Raw genomic sequence first — 17,908 nt, 5'->3', positions numbered from 1 at the left:
CTATATTACTGTGTCACTCCCCATCACCTCCTTCTGCCCCCCTCCCCCCTCCCCCCCTCAGCACCTTGCACTACCTGGCACTGCCCTAGCTGCACTGCAAGGGATACTCAGCAGCAAGGTGAAACCCTGCAGCCCAAAGAGTGCAGCAACAAACCCTGGAGCCCAGCGTGACCGTGGATTTGTCATTACACCAGAGTGTCTGGGTCTGTGAGGTGCATCTGTTCAACATGACCCTAAAATAAGCACATGATGATGCTCTTGCCCCCAAACCCCTTTCTAGGAAACTGATGATTAAGAATAGAAAAATGTGACTTGTTTCCATTGCATCAACTTGGGATTGAGTTTTAGAATATTCACAAGACGGGGTGGCTTGAAAACACCCTGGGCAATGTTTCCATGAAAACCTTGAACAGATAAAGCATTCTTATTGTGTCATGCAACTTATGAGTATTTACTCCCAAAACATTACAAAAATCTGCCCAAAACATTGGCCTCCATTTTCTTCATTAGTCCATATTAGTTTATTATAACAACAACGAGAGATAACGTCTCTATTCCCAGAAATTAGGAAAAATAAATTGTTGTTTACTAGCCAGGCAAAAAGTTTGAACCAGTCAAAAATAATCCTCATGTTTAAAAGTTTTCCTATAAACGATCAATTCAATTAGATATTTTTCCAAGGACAGAAGAGCACATATTTCAAAACAAAAAGCTCATCATATTCTGCTTTTTTTGTATTACCAAGAAAACTGACAGCACTTAAACCGCTCAAGTTTGTCCTCCTATATGAGAAAATATCTTATTAGGGATTACAATATGTATAAGTTATACAATAAAACTATTTTTTTCATTTTCAATTTACAAGAAATGTGTGATTTTTCTATACTTTTATCATGGCTGGTATTAGAGGGAGCTATAATGCTTTTATCTTTAAGAATATTTTAATGATGAGGATCTATATTGGCTCAAATTTGAGTATTATAATGTTATATATAAAGCTTAAATTACCCATTTCTAAACTTACATGTAAAGTAAGTCATCCCTTTTAAATGCAGTTTAATATTAAAATAAAAGCCTCTCTATGTCTCTTAGAAATTAAATCTAGCATCTCTAGCACCTCTCTGTTTTTCCTAAAGTCTTTTACGGGTTGCAAATAAGAGAAGGAAATCCATGAATTAGAAAGCTTGAACTGAGGAATATTTGGCATTTATGTTTTAAAAATACAAAACAGTTGTTGATAAATGTGTTAATCGACTCATAGTTTAGGCTCTAATATCGGCCATGTTGTTTGATGGCGCTGCTACTGTACTTACATGCCACCAGTGACACAGCATGTCATTTCTATCATTTGTATCTTCTGAATACTCCAATATTTCTCCACCAAAAACATCATTTCTGTACCTTCTACTTTCACTATTGCCCAATTCTACTGAGTCTCCTTTAAATGTTCATCTATATTCTGTGATGTAAAAGCACCACAAACTCTCTGTCTGTGCTTGTTTAGTAAATGTGAAAGGTGTTGCAGGTGTGCGATTAGTAACAGAGAAACAGAATAAAGCGCGAGTGAAACCAACTTACTCTGCGTTGAAGCCATTAACGTGCAATATTCGCATCTGTTTGACTATCGTGCTTTTCCCGGATTCACCGGCCCCTGAAAAGAAGAAAGAAGAGAGAGAGAGAGAGAGAGAGAGAGAGAGAGAGAGAAATATCAGTCATTAGGTACTCAGAGTCATACAAAACTCTGACTTAAATATCCAGGATATATGGATCCATCTGAACCTGGTGGATTATGGGTGAAAATATTGGACCGTGGATCTGTGGAGGACACACATTTAGGCATTCTGGTGTCTTGGTGGAGGATGGGATCATGTTAAAGATGAAATGAAAGAGAGATACAACCTTGATGACAAAGATTTTCTCCATAAATTTGAATTTTGGGGTTTTGTTTCTCTGCACCATCAAAATACTGTCAGACTGTCAGACTGCACGAGAACACTCCTGAATTCTGCTAAATGCTTCCTCGTCACATAAAAGCAAAATCTCAAAATCCTTATCCATAGTAAACCTTGATATATTTCAAATCCTGCAGGTCCTTTGTAAATGTGCAGTCATTTGGGCGAAGGCCTGAGCAAGATGGTGAGACCTCAAACCAGCCAATCAGAGGGCCGAGTGAGGCTGGAGAAGGACTCTCATCATCAGGGACGAGGACAGGAAGGAATCGGACTAACCACTTGACCAGATCGGAGCAGAATATTGAGACGCCGGTCAGAACAGCAAATAAGATCAAGGAAATGTCATTTTCCATGATTGGGGGGCATGATAAATGAGTTGAAACATTACACGAGGGGGAAGAAGACAGAGAAAAAGTCCTAACTGTGTCATTAATCCAAGAAAAATGAAAATGAAAGAAGCTAAGATGTAGCATCTCCTACCTCTGAACACTTGGAGCCATTTAGAGGCTAAGTGAACAAATCTTGGATCAATTTCAGATTAGAATGAACGGGACCGTCATTCAAGGGAAATGCTAGTAATCCAAATAGTAATCCTAATTCGCTCTCTGTGCTCACAATCAGTTTAGCAGATGAAGAGTCCGAGCCTTAAGGTTGTATCATGACATCGAGGCCTAAGTGACAAATAGCTTCATCGGATTAAATATATATAACGTTGCATGAAGAGAATGATGAGAGAATATCCGTTTCTAGAGAAGCTGGTGTGGAGACGATGATGCAAAGGTTTTGTAAAACAGCCCCGATCGTGAATATAAGCCTAAATGAGTCAAGGTGAAGGCCCTCTGGATCCACACAAACATACAAGATCACACATTTTTATAGAGGGTGCTATCCTGTATGTCGTTATGTGTGAATTTAAAGAAACAAGCATGCAAATCTCCTGTTGGTGGCCTCCCAGCCTCTGCATGGTGCCTGCCTCTCTGTGTGTGTGTATGTGTGTATGCCTTCAACACAAATGGTGGGTGTCATGTCCACCGTCTCTCACATGTTCTGTAATCATGCTCCGTGAGCAGCAACCAACCGTCCTGTGTCGAGAAAGACACTGTAAAACCGGCCGTGTAGTGACATCATGTCATTGCATCATTTGTTGATGCTTCATTGATACCGGCTGAGGAAATTGTCGTAAAAGAAACATTTTTTTTTTATGTGTGTGTGTGTGTCATAGGTACAATCTGAAACAATAGCTGTTACATTTGGTATTTAGACAAGTGAAAATACATGTATTGTTTATATGGGTGGAACAATTCAGCACAAAATGGACAGCGAGGACACAGATAGATAGACACACACACACACACACACACACACACACACACACACACACATATATATAAATGATAAAATGACAGAAAACCTACCTAATAGTAGTAGCCGGTGAGTTGCCCGGTATATCTGTTTGTCTTTTTGGAGCTGCTTCTCTATCTTTTTGTTGGCTTCCCTCTGTGCCTTCTCCTCATTTCGTTGGTCTTCGGTCTTACTATTGCCAAGACAGCCCATCTTCCCAAAAACCCAGTGATAGGTTCAGAGGGGAGGCAGGGTGGTTGGTTGGGTGGTGTGGGTGCAGGGAGGGAGGGAGGGAGGAAGGAAGGGAAGGTGTTGATCAGGAGAGAAATCAATTAATCCTAAATTCCTAGACTGGCCCAACAGAGGAACACCTGGCTCAAAATGGGTGACATTTATGTTGCCAGATGCTGAATTAAAACAGATGTGAACCTGTTAGTTAGTTGGTTAGTTAGGTAGTTAGTTAGTTAGTTAGCAGACGGTGGGCTCCACCAAGGCTTGTAGGGATGGATGTGGATATTTACTGGCAAATCATCAACACAGATCAGTCAGAAAAGGGGGAGCAGAGCAACGATGCCGCCCTCTCAGACGCTTGATTCCTGTGTTTTTTCACTGTAAATCCGCAATGAAGTCATCAACATTGATATGACAGTGGATGTGAGATTTCCAGCCTTGCAATGCACATGAATGAAAGGGTCGGTGGTCCTTGATTTTTCCTTGAAGAGAGAGGTGCTTTAAAAAAAAAAAAAAAAAAAAAATCAAAAGGTTCTATATTCACGCTTATTGTATGTTAATTTTCTTAGCAAATGTCTCCTCTGGAGCCCATCTTCGGCAGATATCTCCACACTGCCATTCAATTCATTTCCACTCACAACCAAAGCCCAATTTTTTTTTCTCCTCCTCGACCTCCTCTTCTTCTTTTCCTTCTTCTTTTTTCTCTCCCCCTCCCTTTAAATATAAATATATATATATAGGCCTATATATATATATATATATATATATGTAAGGTTATTATTTTTTTTAGAGGGTTGTTTTTTTTTTTTTTGCAATCCTTTTCTCCACCTAACCAAAGCACATCAGAGGGCGGGTGGGAGAAGAAGAGAAGAAAAAAAAAATTAAAAAATAAATATTTCCTCTTAAAATGACGGCATGTGAATCATCAGACTACACCGGAGCTTCTTTTTCTCTAGATCACAACAGCCCGTCACATTATATACACCCTGTTTTTATTTCCTCTTCTTTTTTTTTGGATACACATATATATATTCTTGTCGTTGATGTGAGCAACCTTATCAATAATATCCTGTTTTGGTTATTTTGTAGCCAAAATGATATCCTCTCTCTCTCTCCCCCCGTCAACAGAGAGGGTTTGACCAGACCCCCCCCCCCAAAAAAAGGCCCCTTCTCCGTCCTTTTTCTCTCTCTGTGTGTAATAATTTGTATTTCTCCTCACATCGGAAAAGCTTCTCCGAGGCTGAGCAAAGGGAGGCTTTTTTTTCTGGCAGCTGGATGTCCTTGAATATAACGCAATATATCCAGGTGATATTGGTGGAAAATCCTCCCCGTTACTTTCCCGTTTGGCGCAGGTACAGCCCGCTGTCAGGTCTCTCAGCTTTTAGTATTCCCTTTGAATCCGTATGGTAGATTATGGTTACATGTGCATGATACATGAACATACCGCGGTGTTTTCAATCACTGATCCGACGGCGACACACTCGTGTTGGTGTGTGTGTGTTTTTTTTTTCTGTTCTTTTTTTTTTTGTTTTTTTGGCTTTTTTTTTTTTCACCGCCGTCAGTCCGCGTCTGCTCCGATGAAACCGGTCGGGGAGGCGAGAGTCGTTTTCTTTGCGGTGTTACTCTGAATTATTTTTGCCCCCTTTTTTCTCTGAGAATGGTACATTGAGATAGATAGCGTTGAAGAGGTGGGGTGGGGCAAAACGGCTCTCACGGAACCCTGGGAACGGAGAGACGGAGGTCAAGCGTCCCGGGATGAGACGCTCCACCTCCGGTTACAGCTTTCACAGTAAAGCTCAACATACGCTCTACTGATTACCTCTTACATGTTCAATTATACAGTCTAAAGGTTGTATGTTTTTATTTATGGTCATGTTGTGTTTACCTGTTACATGTTTTTATTTATTTATAGTATAGCGTTAACCTTTTTAACGCACTTTGTAACCATGTTTTGAAAAGTGCTATACAAATAAACTATTACTATTATTGTTATTATTATTACTTTTATTATTATTATTATTAGTATTATTACCCTATCATCATCATTATTATTAGCGTATTATTATTATTATTATTATTATTATTATTATTATTATTATTATTATTATTGCTCCAATTACTAAAAAGATGTCTATTTTATTCTATAAAGATCCTCTCCAGATGTGAATTAAATTTTCTACTTTGAATGTGCGTGTATACGTGTGTGAATGCGTGTAAGGCCTTGCTGCTCCTTCTCCCTCATTGGAAATAATTCCAGTATCTATATATATGGAAATATATTTTATTTCAGAAGTTGAACTGTTGGACACAAGATGTCTCCTACTTCACTGTAAGACTTGACGTTTCAAACTTGTGTAAGATTAATATGGTTGAGTTACCACAAATCTCTACCCGTGAGTCATAGTACATTACGCATTGTTACAAATGATGAATTTTAGAATCATCATTGTTCTCTGTATCACCAGGTTGGTAGGACTTCCTTATAGTCAAGAAGGAAAAACAACATCTCATGTTACCCACATATAAATCTCCAGTGTTGATGTTACCTCACGTGTCGTGTCTCAAGTAACTACAGTACATGATCCAGTAACTACGTAAGCTTAGACATCCCTCAGGTACGCACTAATGCTGGCAAAACTGGAGTCTTTTATGATTCTGTTCTGAATGTTTTTTGTTCATGTCTCTCTTGGAAAAGAGATTGTAATCTCAATGAGAGTTTCCTGATTAAATAAAGATAAAATAAATATGAATAATCAAAAAATCATGCTTGTAGACCCGCCCCTTAAAATTGGATTTTAAGCGTGTATAGACTTTCAGCAGATGAAAATGAAAACATCAAACTCTGCACATACATCATTCTGCACAACAAAGCTCAAACATCCAACTGAAGGAACAAGAAGAGAAACATGTTTTTGAGGGGAGGGGGCTTTAACATCCCCTCCAGACATGGCTGGCCCTGATTATGTTGGTACCCTAGGCAAGATATTCAACTGGAGCGCAAGAAGTGCAACAATACTTCCAGTCCAAGAAATTAAAAAATGAACTCACATTAAAGTAATGTGCAACAATAGTACCTCCAGACAAAGTCCTCTCCCAGTCCTCCAGACAAAAAGGCAGGTGGGGGTCAAATGTCATTCAGTAAGTGATTGGTGGTGTGACCTGAGGTAGCACATGAAGTTTGGTGGCTGTTGGGTAAAAACCGACTGACCAGTAAGACTAAAACCAAACCCATTCAAGTCAAGAGGGAAAAAAGAGAAGGAAAAATATTAAGGGAGAGAACAAGTGCAAATTTCCAAAAGATGAATACAAGCACACCTGTCAGTAAAGTTTGTGCACTGGAGGCTTCAAGTTTCCACATCACAGTTGTGTAAGTTGAATATTGGACCACAATCAGTTTACAAACTAGTTGTGATGACACAAATCCTGCTTGTAGACCCACCCCGAAAAATCAGATTTTCAATGAGCTCAGAGAAAATTTTCTCTTCAGCAGATGAATGTGCAAAAATCCATCGAGTGTCAAACTCCACACATACATCATTCTTCACAATGAAGCCCAAACAGGGTCTCTAAATGTCCTTCAAATAAAACAGTCCTAAGAAGGAAAAAATACTTCTGTTGTTGAACTATCCACAACTTTTAGCTCCACTAAGGTCAAATCTGTGATAAGGGCTCTCAAGTAGATAATGATTCTTTTTTAGGAGTCAGAAGCCAAAATGGTTGGAAAACATTTACATGGACAATTCCCCAACACAGAAAGTTTAAAGTACAAAACATTTGTACAAAACATGTAGTGCGTACCATCACATATGTAACTTAGGGGTACAACCACTCTTAATAAATCTTCCATTTATATTCTCAATTGGTCAATTCATATTTTTTTTCTGAAAATATTAAAAAATTCCCATCATGTTCTCTAATTTGATGTTTTTGTGTTTTGTCCTGCAAACAGTTCTAACCCAAATATATTTAATTCATGATAACGTAAGACAAAAAAACCTACCAATTCAGAAGCTGAAACTAGAGAGTTTGGCAAAATATTTGCTAGATTTCAGTCAGTTGAACAATCTATTTAATTAGTTATTTCAATTTTAATGTAATTTGATACTTTCCTTTTTCCTTACGTCTGACCCAAACCCAATGAACATCTTCAATAAATAAGATTCAAGATTGAGGCCTTAATAACAGAAATGATTATACTATTTTTTATAGTAACTCACAATTTAGTTATTTTGGATAATATATTGTAGCATGACGCTGAAGTTACAGATAAAAATAATTATTGCATTTTTTTTACTTGAAAATGCCCCTGTTACTCCAAACAATTACAATGTTATACATACATGATAGATTTATTAATAAAAACTTTTATATAAAGTTTAGGAAAGACATGAAAATCCACAAACAACTAAAATCTTCACTTTTATCTTTTCTACAGAGGAGAGAGATAGGCTGTGCTCTTAATTTGAAGTTAGGCTTACGGTATTTCCGGTTTCCTCCTTGTTGACACTTGACGCATCTGGAATGAAGCAGGGTCGGATCACATGATTGCCCGGAGCGTCATGAAGCAGAGGTACAGAAGGGGAGAGGCGCCCTCTTTGAAGCAAAATGATTATCAACCTATATCCACCAAAAAGGCAATAATCAATTTCACTGAAAACATGCAAATAAGTTATTAAAAAATATCCAAACAAAACAACATAAACTGTTAATGTCATCATATATATTTTAACAGATATGATACAACTAATAAGAATATAACTAATACTGTATATCACTACTACTACTACTACTATTAATAATAATAAAGAAATGAAATATAATAATTTTGTTGAATAAATCTCCTCAGTCAAGTTATTCCATGCAGGATCTTGATCACCCCAGTAGCATCTTTAGTTATGTGAAATTAAGACAAAATTTAAAAAAAAAAATAATAATAATAATAAATAGTGAGTTTCAACTTCCTGTGACTCTGGTTTCATAAACGTTGGAGGAAAATCCACACTGACAAATATGTAAAGTAAACTACAAAAAAGCAGAATAGTGAAGGATAAAGAAAAGTCTAAATGAAACAGTAGAGATACAAATGTAAAGGTTTGCTGCTAAATGTTTTTGATGATTATGAAAATGAGGTAAACCGGTAACCACCAGATCTCAACTCAACCGAACAATTAATGAGAGATTTTTAAACCTATGTGAGACAGTAATCACCATCGCTGTAATCAAAACACCAAATGAGGGAATAACTTTGGAAGAATGCTGTCCGTTCACCCCGGAGAGTTCAAGAGACTGCAGGTAGGATCTGTTCCAAAGAGTGCTGATGCTGTTCTGGAGACCAGTAGTGGCCTAACACCTTCCTAAAACACTTGGTACAATCCCAAGAATAAGCCAGGACAATAAAATAATTAGGTTACTACCTTATATACCCAAAGTGGAGGCTCTCTGGGTCAGGCTTCAATAAAAGGCAGAATTTTGATACGTTTGGGATACACACACACACACACACACACACACACACACAAACACACACACACACACTCACACACACACACACACACACACTCAAGATATGATGTCCATTTCGTCTGTGTTGTCTCATACCACAGCTTTAAAACCTTGAACTATGTGCAGTATGCATGCTGTGTCCATCAAGGACAAAAATACTAGAGTTTGTTTTTTAAAAACAACAGAAATAGGTATCTGTTATCAGTGTTAGCAGTGACTGAAATTCCATACTTTGGTCTTGTGATAACAAACTAAACCATATCTACAGTACTGTGCAAACGTTTGAAGGCACTTTGAGCACGTTTAGGTTCTTACCCATAATGCAAAACACACAGGGAGGCATCTGATTAGTCCCCCGTTTATTCTGCAACATGACAATGACCCCAAACATTCAGCCGGAGTCATAACGAATTATCTTCAGCAACAAGAAGAGCAAGCAGTCCTGCAACAGATGGTGGCCCCACAGAGACCTGATCAAAACATCATGGAGTCAGTTTGGGATTAAGATGAAGATGAAGATCTGTGGCAACTTCTCCCTGATGTAGCTACAATCAGGCACCAATGATACCTGTTATTTCATATTTTTAACAATTGCGATAACGCAACAATAACATTATTTTCTGATCGTTATTTAATATTTATTTATTCAACTGAAAACAGTTGATTAAATAAGGGTTAGGCAAAGCAGGTCCATGGATAATTTCATTTATCTGTTTACTGAGCTTTGTACAAAGTTAAATGGTAAATTATAGTATTATTTTGGAAACCATCCTCTTTTAGTGCCTAAAACTTTTGCCCAGTCCTGTATGTAAGCTGAGCATCTCCATCTACAAGAAGAAGAAGGCCATAAGGTGTGGTTGAACGCTTGAGAAACAAAAAACAAGGAAAAAGTACAATATTAAAGATGATGATGTTTTTCACTGTGGTGCTGCTCATTTTTGGCTTTAAAAAAAGTACAATTATCTATCCCGCAGTATATATGGGTCAAAATAACTTGATGGTTTGTATGAGCACCTTTAAACTCCAAAATCATTCAAATAAATTGAATGGCTTTTCTTCCTAGCTTGCCGGCTTTTTCCCCTTGCAAAGTGTGTGTGTGTGTGTGTGTGTGTGTGCATACACCCACAGACAGACACACATACTGGAGCAGACAGACAGACAGACAGACAGACAGACAGACAGACAGACAGACTAGCACATACACAAACACCTCCCTCTGCAAATACGTCAAAAGGCGAGGGAAAGAAGCTCAGGGCAAAACACATAAAGGTCATCAATGACAGCTAAATGCTACTGTGGCTCTCTAATGAACCCCACCAGACAACTGAAGAAGTAATGACTTAAATCTCAGAAGCAAATTAATCCCATCCTCTTGAAACAACACAAACACTCATCCTGACCCCATCCTGTCCTACTATCTACTGAACTTTTCCTGTGTTTAAACTTAATGCGGTCCGACCAGGAAGCTTTTTATCTAAAGGCCCCAGTATCTGGTACATGTCTAGTTTTACTGGTTTACCTATGAACACTGGACCTTTGTGCAATTGTTTGCATTGTTGGAAAATACATTAATTCATGGGACATTTCTGACTGTGTGATTTTTCAGTATTCTTTATCAACATACCGAGGTATAGCAACACTGCTTATCCCATTTGTCGATATCCCATACCTTTTTTTTTAAAGCCTAGCCATTATAATCATCAGCCTTACCCAAACTTTTTCAGATACCTACAGGTTAGGAGTTTTATCAACACGTTTCTCATCTTTTGAAGACACACAGAACAATTTAAAAATGAGCTCACAAGTATCTGAAATACCTTGGCAGCTTGCAATTGGTCCGAATCATTACTCATAATTAATAATATATATATATATATTAGGAAACCTATCACAGGCTCCATCTGACCAAAACTTAACTTGTTTAAAGGACAAATCAGTTATGTTTCAGGTTTGTTCTAAAACAATAGTCAGTTGCATGTATGAACACTGAAACAGGTTTTGCTTGCTGTTACTGTTTCGTCTGTTTATTGTGGCTGTAAAGAGACCTCTCCGAATACAGTTTCAATGTAAGTGATCCTCGTTAATATGAAATTACCTCTTTTTGTTTCTATCGATCCACAGAGGATCAGCAAGGAAGCTCAGCAAGGAAACACATCTGTGGAAACACAAAGAGGGAATTTCATACTAAAAAAATACTCTAATTTGATTGAACTAATTCAGACAACTGAGGTTTCATATAAAACTTTGAATACGTTTTTACACAGAGCAAGACCTGAGCATTTTCTCTTCCATCACATACATTAGAGGTGCATTAGAGCAAGATCAGCCTGGATGAACACAAGGAATGATTACAGCAAGCAAAATCTGTTCCAGTGTTCATATGGGTACCTGACTATATTGTTTTAACACAGACTTGAAAAATTGTGAACCTATTCTTTAAGATGCGGGCGTGATCCGGGCACCCACAGCCAAATGTACTTGCTGTACTTCTAACATACAAGTACAAGTACACAAGTACAATATGTGAGGATAAGAACAAGGATACTGTGGAGTTATTTGGCCAACAGTTATTGTTTAACTATTTCTCTGGGGCTCATTTATATAATTATTTATAGAACATGATCAAAATATCTGTCTTACTGTGGTGAAAATATACATAAATTTGGGCCACAAGCAACATTGTGATTATAAAACAATTTGTATTAGTCCTTTAAGAGCTGAAAGAGTGAGTGGGCAAAAATAAATGAATGAGTCAATTCTACAATTTATAAATTCAATTACTTGTCTATCTATAATATGTGATATAACTGATCCAATAAGCTCATGTTGTGCCCATGTCAGTCCTCTAGATGGTAGCATCCCTCATATATGGGCTCCCAATTACTGCACATTTGCTCCTTATTATTACACATACACTGACTTAATAGCTAAAATAGAAATATTGTTCATTTGATAGCATGTGAGTTTTTTAAGAATGGAAAATATGGCATGTATAATATTCTGTGTTACCAAAAAGATGAACTGTAATATTACAAACTTTTACACAATTTGAGGCCAAATCACTTAGTAAGTTAAAAAATGTTCCTGTCAGACATGGGAACAATGTGCTTAGTACTTGCCTGTGTGTATAGTACTGTAATGTTAATGTCATTAATAAAAGGGCGTTATCTGACAGTGCCTCCATTCATCCTGGCTACACTTCCTTCCTGTTGTTGCCTGCTGGTCACAGATGTACAGTAGCTTTGTAAAATGTAGTAGCAGTAATTTATTTATCGGGAACATGAACAGTGTTAGACATACATGTTACCATTTGATGTACTGGACCAGAGTTAGCTTATAGCTAATTTTCATCTATCCATCCATTCAGTAGGTGGATCATTGTAACCCAATGCCTCCTTCTATAACATTTGATCATTCATTACTTTATGAAGTACATGGTGAGTGCACATTGCTTTTCCACTGCATGTTTTATATGTAATAAACACAATTAAGCATACAGAAAACATAGTAAAATATGGCAAAATCCTTAATATAAGGATTAATTTATACTTCTTATTATGCTCAGGGTTACATAACATATTATGGCCCCTCATAACGAAGAGGGTGACTCCCTGACATCACTGATGACATCATTCCTGGTATATAAGACGAGTTGGAGAACTGTACCATATCAGACACCCCCACCTTCTCTGTGTGGTGTAACTTATCAAATCATCATGCGTGAAATTGTACATCTTCAAATTGGACAATGTGGCAACCAGATCGGCTCAAAGGTAACAAAATAAACTTTACTCCTTAAACTCCACTGCTAAAGTCATAATGTACATTAGTTCTGAATTTGTGGATAATGTTAAGACTCTACTAACGTTTTCTATACTTCCATGACCAGCATTATTTCATTGTATGCCTACAATGACAATAAAGTGTCTTATGTCTCATTAAAACCCAGTATGTGATTTTCATCTGTTGCAATATAAGCTACTAATGCCATGTCAGCTAGACAATTTAATTCATTTAAAAGAGAAGAATTGGGTGTTGTCAAACTGGCAAGTGGGAATGTTAAGACCCACTTGTTTTATTTGACTTTACATTATATCACCTAAAGCATAACATTATCTTTATAATTATTATTATTTTCTTTCATTTATTATGACATTTGTCCTGATATGTTCTTTGCATGTTGTCACCAACAGTTGTGAGTGACACAGGGTGTTTCCTGTCTTGCATTCAGTGTGAAGATAAGAGTCATAGTGAGACTGGTAGGGGTGGGACATTTTTATCATAGTCAACACAAAACAAGAGAGAGGAGCTACAAGATAATACAGCTGAAGCTAAAGCAACGCATAACTCTACTTGACGGGGAAGATCGTGACAGTCTGAAACATAAGAAGTTACTTGTTTAAATATTTATCAATATTATTTATATGATTGTTATGTGGACATCATAAGTGGGCAAAATCTTAGTTTGAACTCCGAGATTAATGAGTTTAGTTTAGTTTACTAGCTTTATTGTCATTATATTGAGGATCAGACAACAATATAACGAAATGTAGGTAGCACTCCCTGAACCATACGAACATTTAATACAATTAAAAACAACTTAAGAAATAAATAAAATATTAACAATCTATAAGAGCAATAAATTGAAATATGCAATATGTAATATAAAAATATAATTCACTTTAACATGTGCCCATTTGGAGAAGAGTCAGAATAGGCATATTTTTGCCAGATAGTCACAAGCTGACTGAACAGGTAAATTTAAAACAATATATACTTACTCCACAGCTGCATATAAAATCTCAACAGCCATACAGTGTAACAGACAAAAATGTGCAAAATGGTGGAAGATACTTTTTGGATGAAAACTCATTTAAAGCTCAACTTTCCGTGACCTACCAACAACTGACCTGTTTCATGATTTCCATGAATTATGTTGTCATCATGATGATGGTATTTTTATGTGTTTTTTCTTCTTAGTTTTGGGAAGTGATCAGTCAAGAACATGGGCTCGATTGTACCGGTATCTATGAGGGAGACTGCCCCCTCCAACTGGAGAGGGTCAACGTCTACTTCAATGAGGCGCATGGTAATACAGACCATATATGTCATGCAGCTTGACAATTTGCTTGTGTTTAGATGTAAATTTCTCTATAATTCATTGCTTAGTTTTGCATTTGTATTTTGCTTTCTGTGAACTTCGACACACAGTAAAGACATGTTTGAATTCAAGATGCCCATTTCTGATTTGTTTCCAGGTGGTAAATATGTGCCCAGGGCCCTGCTGGTTGACCTGGAGCCTGGCACCATGGACAGTGTAAGGGGGAGCCGCATCGGGACCCTTTTTAGGCCAGATAACTTCATCCATGGTGAGACAAATAACATAAGTACCACAACACACACATTCCCTGTATGTGTAAACCTGGTCCTGATTGTGATTCTGAAAATATTCGTGCTGCAAAAAGGCCTTTTGATGCTATCTTATATTTCTTAAATCTTGAGTGTTTCATGAAACTGTGAGGTGAAAAGTTTGTATTCTGAAGAAAAACAGCTTGGTGACAACATTTGTTTTTTACTTTGTCCAATGGCTCTGGGAATATTTCATAAACCTGAAGGTGGAGAATTATTTCAAGCCATTGAAGAACATGTTTTCATAAAGTGAAAGAATAAAGTATTCTAAATGATTTTAATACATGTTATGACCAGTATGTTTTCCATCCATTAATTATCTTGGCCAATAACAGAATTAGATTAACTCTTTTTTGGTGTTACAGGAAACTCAGGAGCTGGGAATAACTGGGCGAAGGGTCACTACACCGAGGGAGCAGAGCTGGTTGACCAGGTGATTGACAGAGTCAGGAACGAGTCTGAAAGCTGTGATTGCCTGCAGGGTTTCCAGCTGGTTCACTCACTGGGGGGTGGCACTGGCTCTGGCATGGGAACCCTCCTCATCAACAAGATCCGAGAGGAGTACCCCGACCGTATCATGAACACCTTCAGCATCATGCCCTCCCCTAAAGTCTCTGACACGGTGGTTGAGCCTTACAACGCCACCTTGTCAGTCCACCAACTCCTGGAGAACACAGATGAGACCTTCTGCATCGACAATGAGGCCCTGTACGACATCTGCTTCCGCACCCTGAAACTGACCACACCGACTTACGGGGACCTCAACCACTTAGTCTGTATGACTATGAGTGGGGTCACAACCTCCTTGAGATTCCCCGGACAGCTCAACGCAGACCTGAGGAAGCTGGCTGTCAACATGGTGCCTTTCCCTCGCCTCCATTTCTTCATGCCAGGCTTCGCCCCCCTGACAGCGCGGGGCAGCCAACAATACAGTGCCCTCACTGTGCCTGAGCTCACCCAGCAGATGTTCGATTCCCGCAACATGATGACAGCTTGCGACCCCAGACGTGGGCGCTACCTTACGGTGGCTGGTATGTTCCGTGGCAAGATGTCCACCAAGGAGGTAGATGAGCAGATGCTTGCAATCCAGCAGAGAAACAGCAACCATTTCGTGGAGTGGATCCCCCATAACGTCAAGGTTGCCGTGTGTGACATCCCACCCATTGGCCTCAAAATGTCCTCCACCTTCATCGGTAACAACACGGCCATTCAGGAGATATTCCGTCGTGTCGGCGAGCAGTTCTCCATGATGTTCAGGCGGAAGGCTTTCCTCCACTGGTATACAGGGGAGGGTATGGATGAAATGGAGTTCACTGAGGCAGAGAGCAATCTCAACGACCTGGTGTCCGAGTACCAGCAGTACCAAGATGCCACTGCTCACCCTGAATCGGAAGGGGAAGAAGAAGAGGAGGTGGCCGAGAAGGTTCAGTCTCGGAGGGAAGTTACACTGGAAACAGTGACTGAAACGAGTCAAGAGACTATAGATGAGTAGAAGACATGGGGAATAGTTTGGTGTGTGGATTTGACACCCTGTTGTAAGAACGTGGAAGAATTGTGAAGTTTTTGGTTTGAAAAGGAACTATTTTTTATGTTGTAGTATAATTTATGCGGATAAACATACTTACATGCTCTGACATATTTACACAATAGTACTTACATTTTTTTTTTAAGTTTTCTTTTAAAACTAAAACTGATGCCAGTTTGCTTGTTTTAAGGATTGGAGGGTTTTTTTGTCATCAGCATTTGTGTATATAGGCTACACTAACTGTGTTTTATATATTGCTTTTAAAAACTGCTATTTGTGATGTTAAATTCTTTTGTTAAGTATTTTTTAAAAATCTTTGTTGCATTGTATGTATTTATGTAATAACTATGATTAAACACACTAAAAACAAAGAGTAATGACTACTGAGAGTAAATTCAACAAAATGCAACTGGAACATTTTTATTTTATTTTTGTCATTTGAAGTTAAAGTGTACTAAAAGTAACTCAGCTGGAGTGACAGACAGTACACTGACAGCACAGTGATACTGTGCAAGGCTGCCACACAGTTTCCTCCCACTGCAACGAGTCTGGGACATAGAGATTACACATAACTTGGCCTGAGTGCCTGTGCTCTGCGATAAGCACATATGACGTGGAAATGTCCCTGCAGCAGTGCCATAAAGTTGACTCCACTCATACACTAGGACATGGCAGATAGTACTGCTTGTAACCCATATGTGTATATAGGTTATGGTGATAAATGCATAGTATTGCTGAACAGAGTGTAATCTGTCTTAAAGTTACAAAGTGGCAATGAGGTCAAGGAGGGGAAAACTCAGTTTGTCTAGTAAATGTGTGTAGTTGATTAAAAATAAATATTATCAGTGGGGTAACAGGCAGCATGAATAGCACTATATGTGTTAATAAGATTTCTCTTCTCAGAAAACTCAGAAAAAATACTTGCTGTTGACTGGATATGTAAAACAGCACTGCTAGAGATAAACCCATCACTCACTCAACACAAGGCTGGATCACCACACTTTATCCAACTTGCAGGGCCCCAACCCCCCAAAAACAGATCCACTGCATGTTAAATGGCTTTTGGAACTGCACATTTGTCAGTGTTACTATAAAGCAAATGGTCCCCTGAAGTATAATATCAACTCCACCTGCAAATCTTATAGACATATCTTACCTGAGGCCTGTGCCAAAGTTTATGAATTTATTTAATCAAATAACCACATTTATATGAGAAACGTGTACACTGCGCTTGATGGGAACTTGTAGGCTACAAGGTGTGCACAATGAACAGATGGTGAGTAGTGGTCGTCTTACAGTTTAATCATGACTCAACAGACAGCATTTACTTAGACATATTCTTAACAATTATCAAGGCTAGTTACTGCAATAACAAATTATATTATACTATCTTGTGTTAATAGCTGCATAGAGAAAAATGAATACCCCCACAAAACTATTGCACCTATATAGGCTAACCTACAGACAGGGGCACCACCAGAGATTTTGGGCCCCACCACACACATAGGCCACGCCAAACATATGCAATTGCTGTAACCACACTCTACCTGTGCAGGCTTGCAACTCTATTGCAGTCATTTTTGCAACCCTGATGGTAGCCTATATTATGAAGCTATTAAGACACTATGCTCATGTAGTGCTCCTCCTCACTCGCAATTCATTGCTAGCAATAGGGGGTGTTGGGCAATACAGAGGCTTTGGATGGTTCATTGTTGCCAGAAACAACAAAAATAAATTGTTAGTTTAATGAGTACATTGTAAATAAAATATTCTATTAATACCTAATAATGAAGATAGGTTAATAATAATAACAATGTTCTAATATTTTTAGGGCCCCTGTCAGTCACAGGGCCTTAAATTCATCCTAAATGGTCACCCCCCCTGCCTACAGAGACATACTCCAGTGCAATACTGACAAAATGCTCAAATACTTACACAAACGTTTGAC

At 38.2% G+C, this 17,908-nt stretch overlaps 2 protein-coding genes across 2 annotated transcripts in view; one reads left to right on the top strand and one right to left on the bottom strand.

The window, feature by feature from the left end:
• Positions 1-4,308, bottom strand: part of LOC128355742 (guanine nucleotide-binding protein G(s) subunit alpha-like) — a 28,646-nt gene extending 24,338 nt beyond the window's left edge. Inside the window, exons 1-2 of the mRNA XM_053316081.1 lie at positions 3,368-4,308; positions 1,579-1,651 (exon numbers count right to left, since the gene is read on the bottom strand). Coding sequence (XP_053172056.1) covers positions 1,579-1,651; positions 3,368-3,506 — 212 coding nt within the window. The 5' untranslated portion in view covers positions 3,507-4,308. The remainder of the gene's footprint in view (positions 1-1,578; positions 1,652-3,367) is intronic.
• Positions 4,309-12,723: 8,415 nt separating this feature from the next.
• Positions 12,724-16,257, top strand: tubb1 (tubulin, beta 1 class VI). Its single transcript, XM_053315415.1, has 4 exons — positions 12,724-12,799; positions 14,007-14,115; positions 14,285-14,395; positions 14,801-16,257. Exons 1-4 carry the CDS (start codon positions 12,743-12,745, stop codon positions 15,925-15,927), a joined length of 1,404 nt encoding a protein of 467 aa, XP_053171390.1. The 5' UTR covers positions 12,724-12,742; the 3' UTR covers positions 15,928-16,257.
• Positions 16,258-17,908: the final 1,651 nt, after the last annotated feature.

The sequence above is a fragment of the Scomber japonicus genome, chromosome 3 (assembly GCF_027409825.1).
Source record: "Scomber japonicus isolate fScoJap1 chromosome 3, fScoJap1.pri, whole genome shotgun sequence".
In the NCBI taxonomy this organism is placed as follows: domain Eukaryota; kingdom Metazoa; phylum Chordata; class Actinopteri; order Scombriformes; family Scombridae; genus Scomber; species Scomber japonicus.
This window is presented reverse-complemented; position numbering and strand designations above follow the sequence as displayed.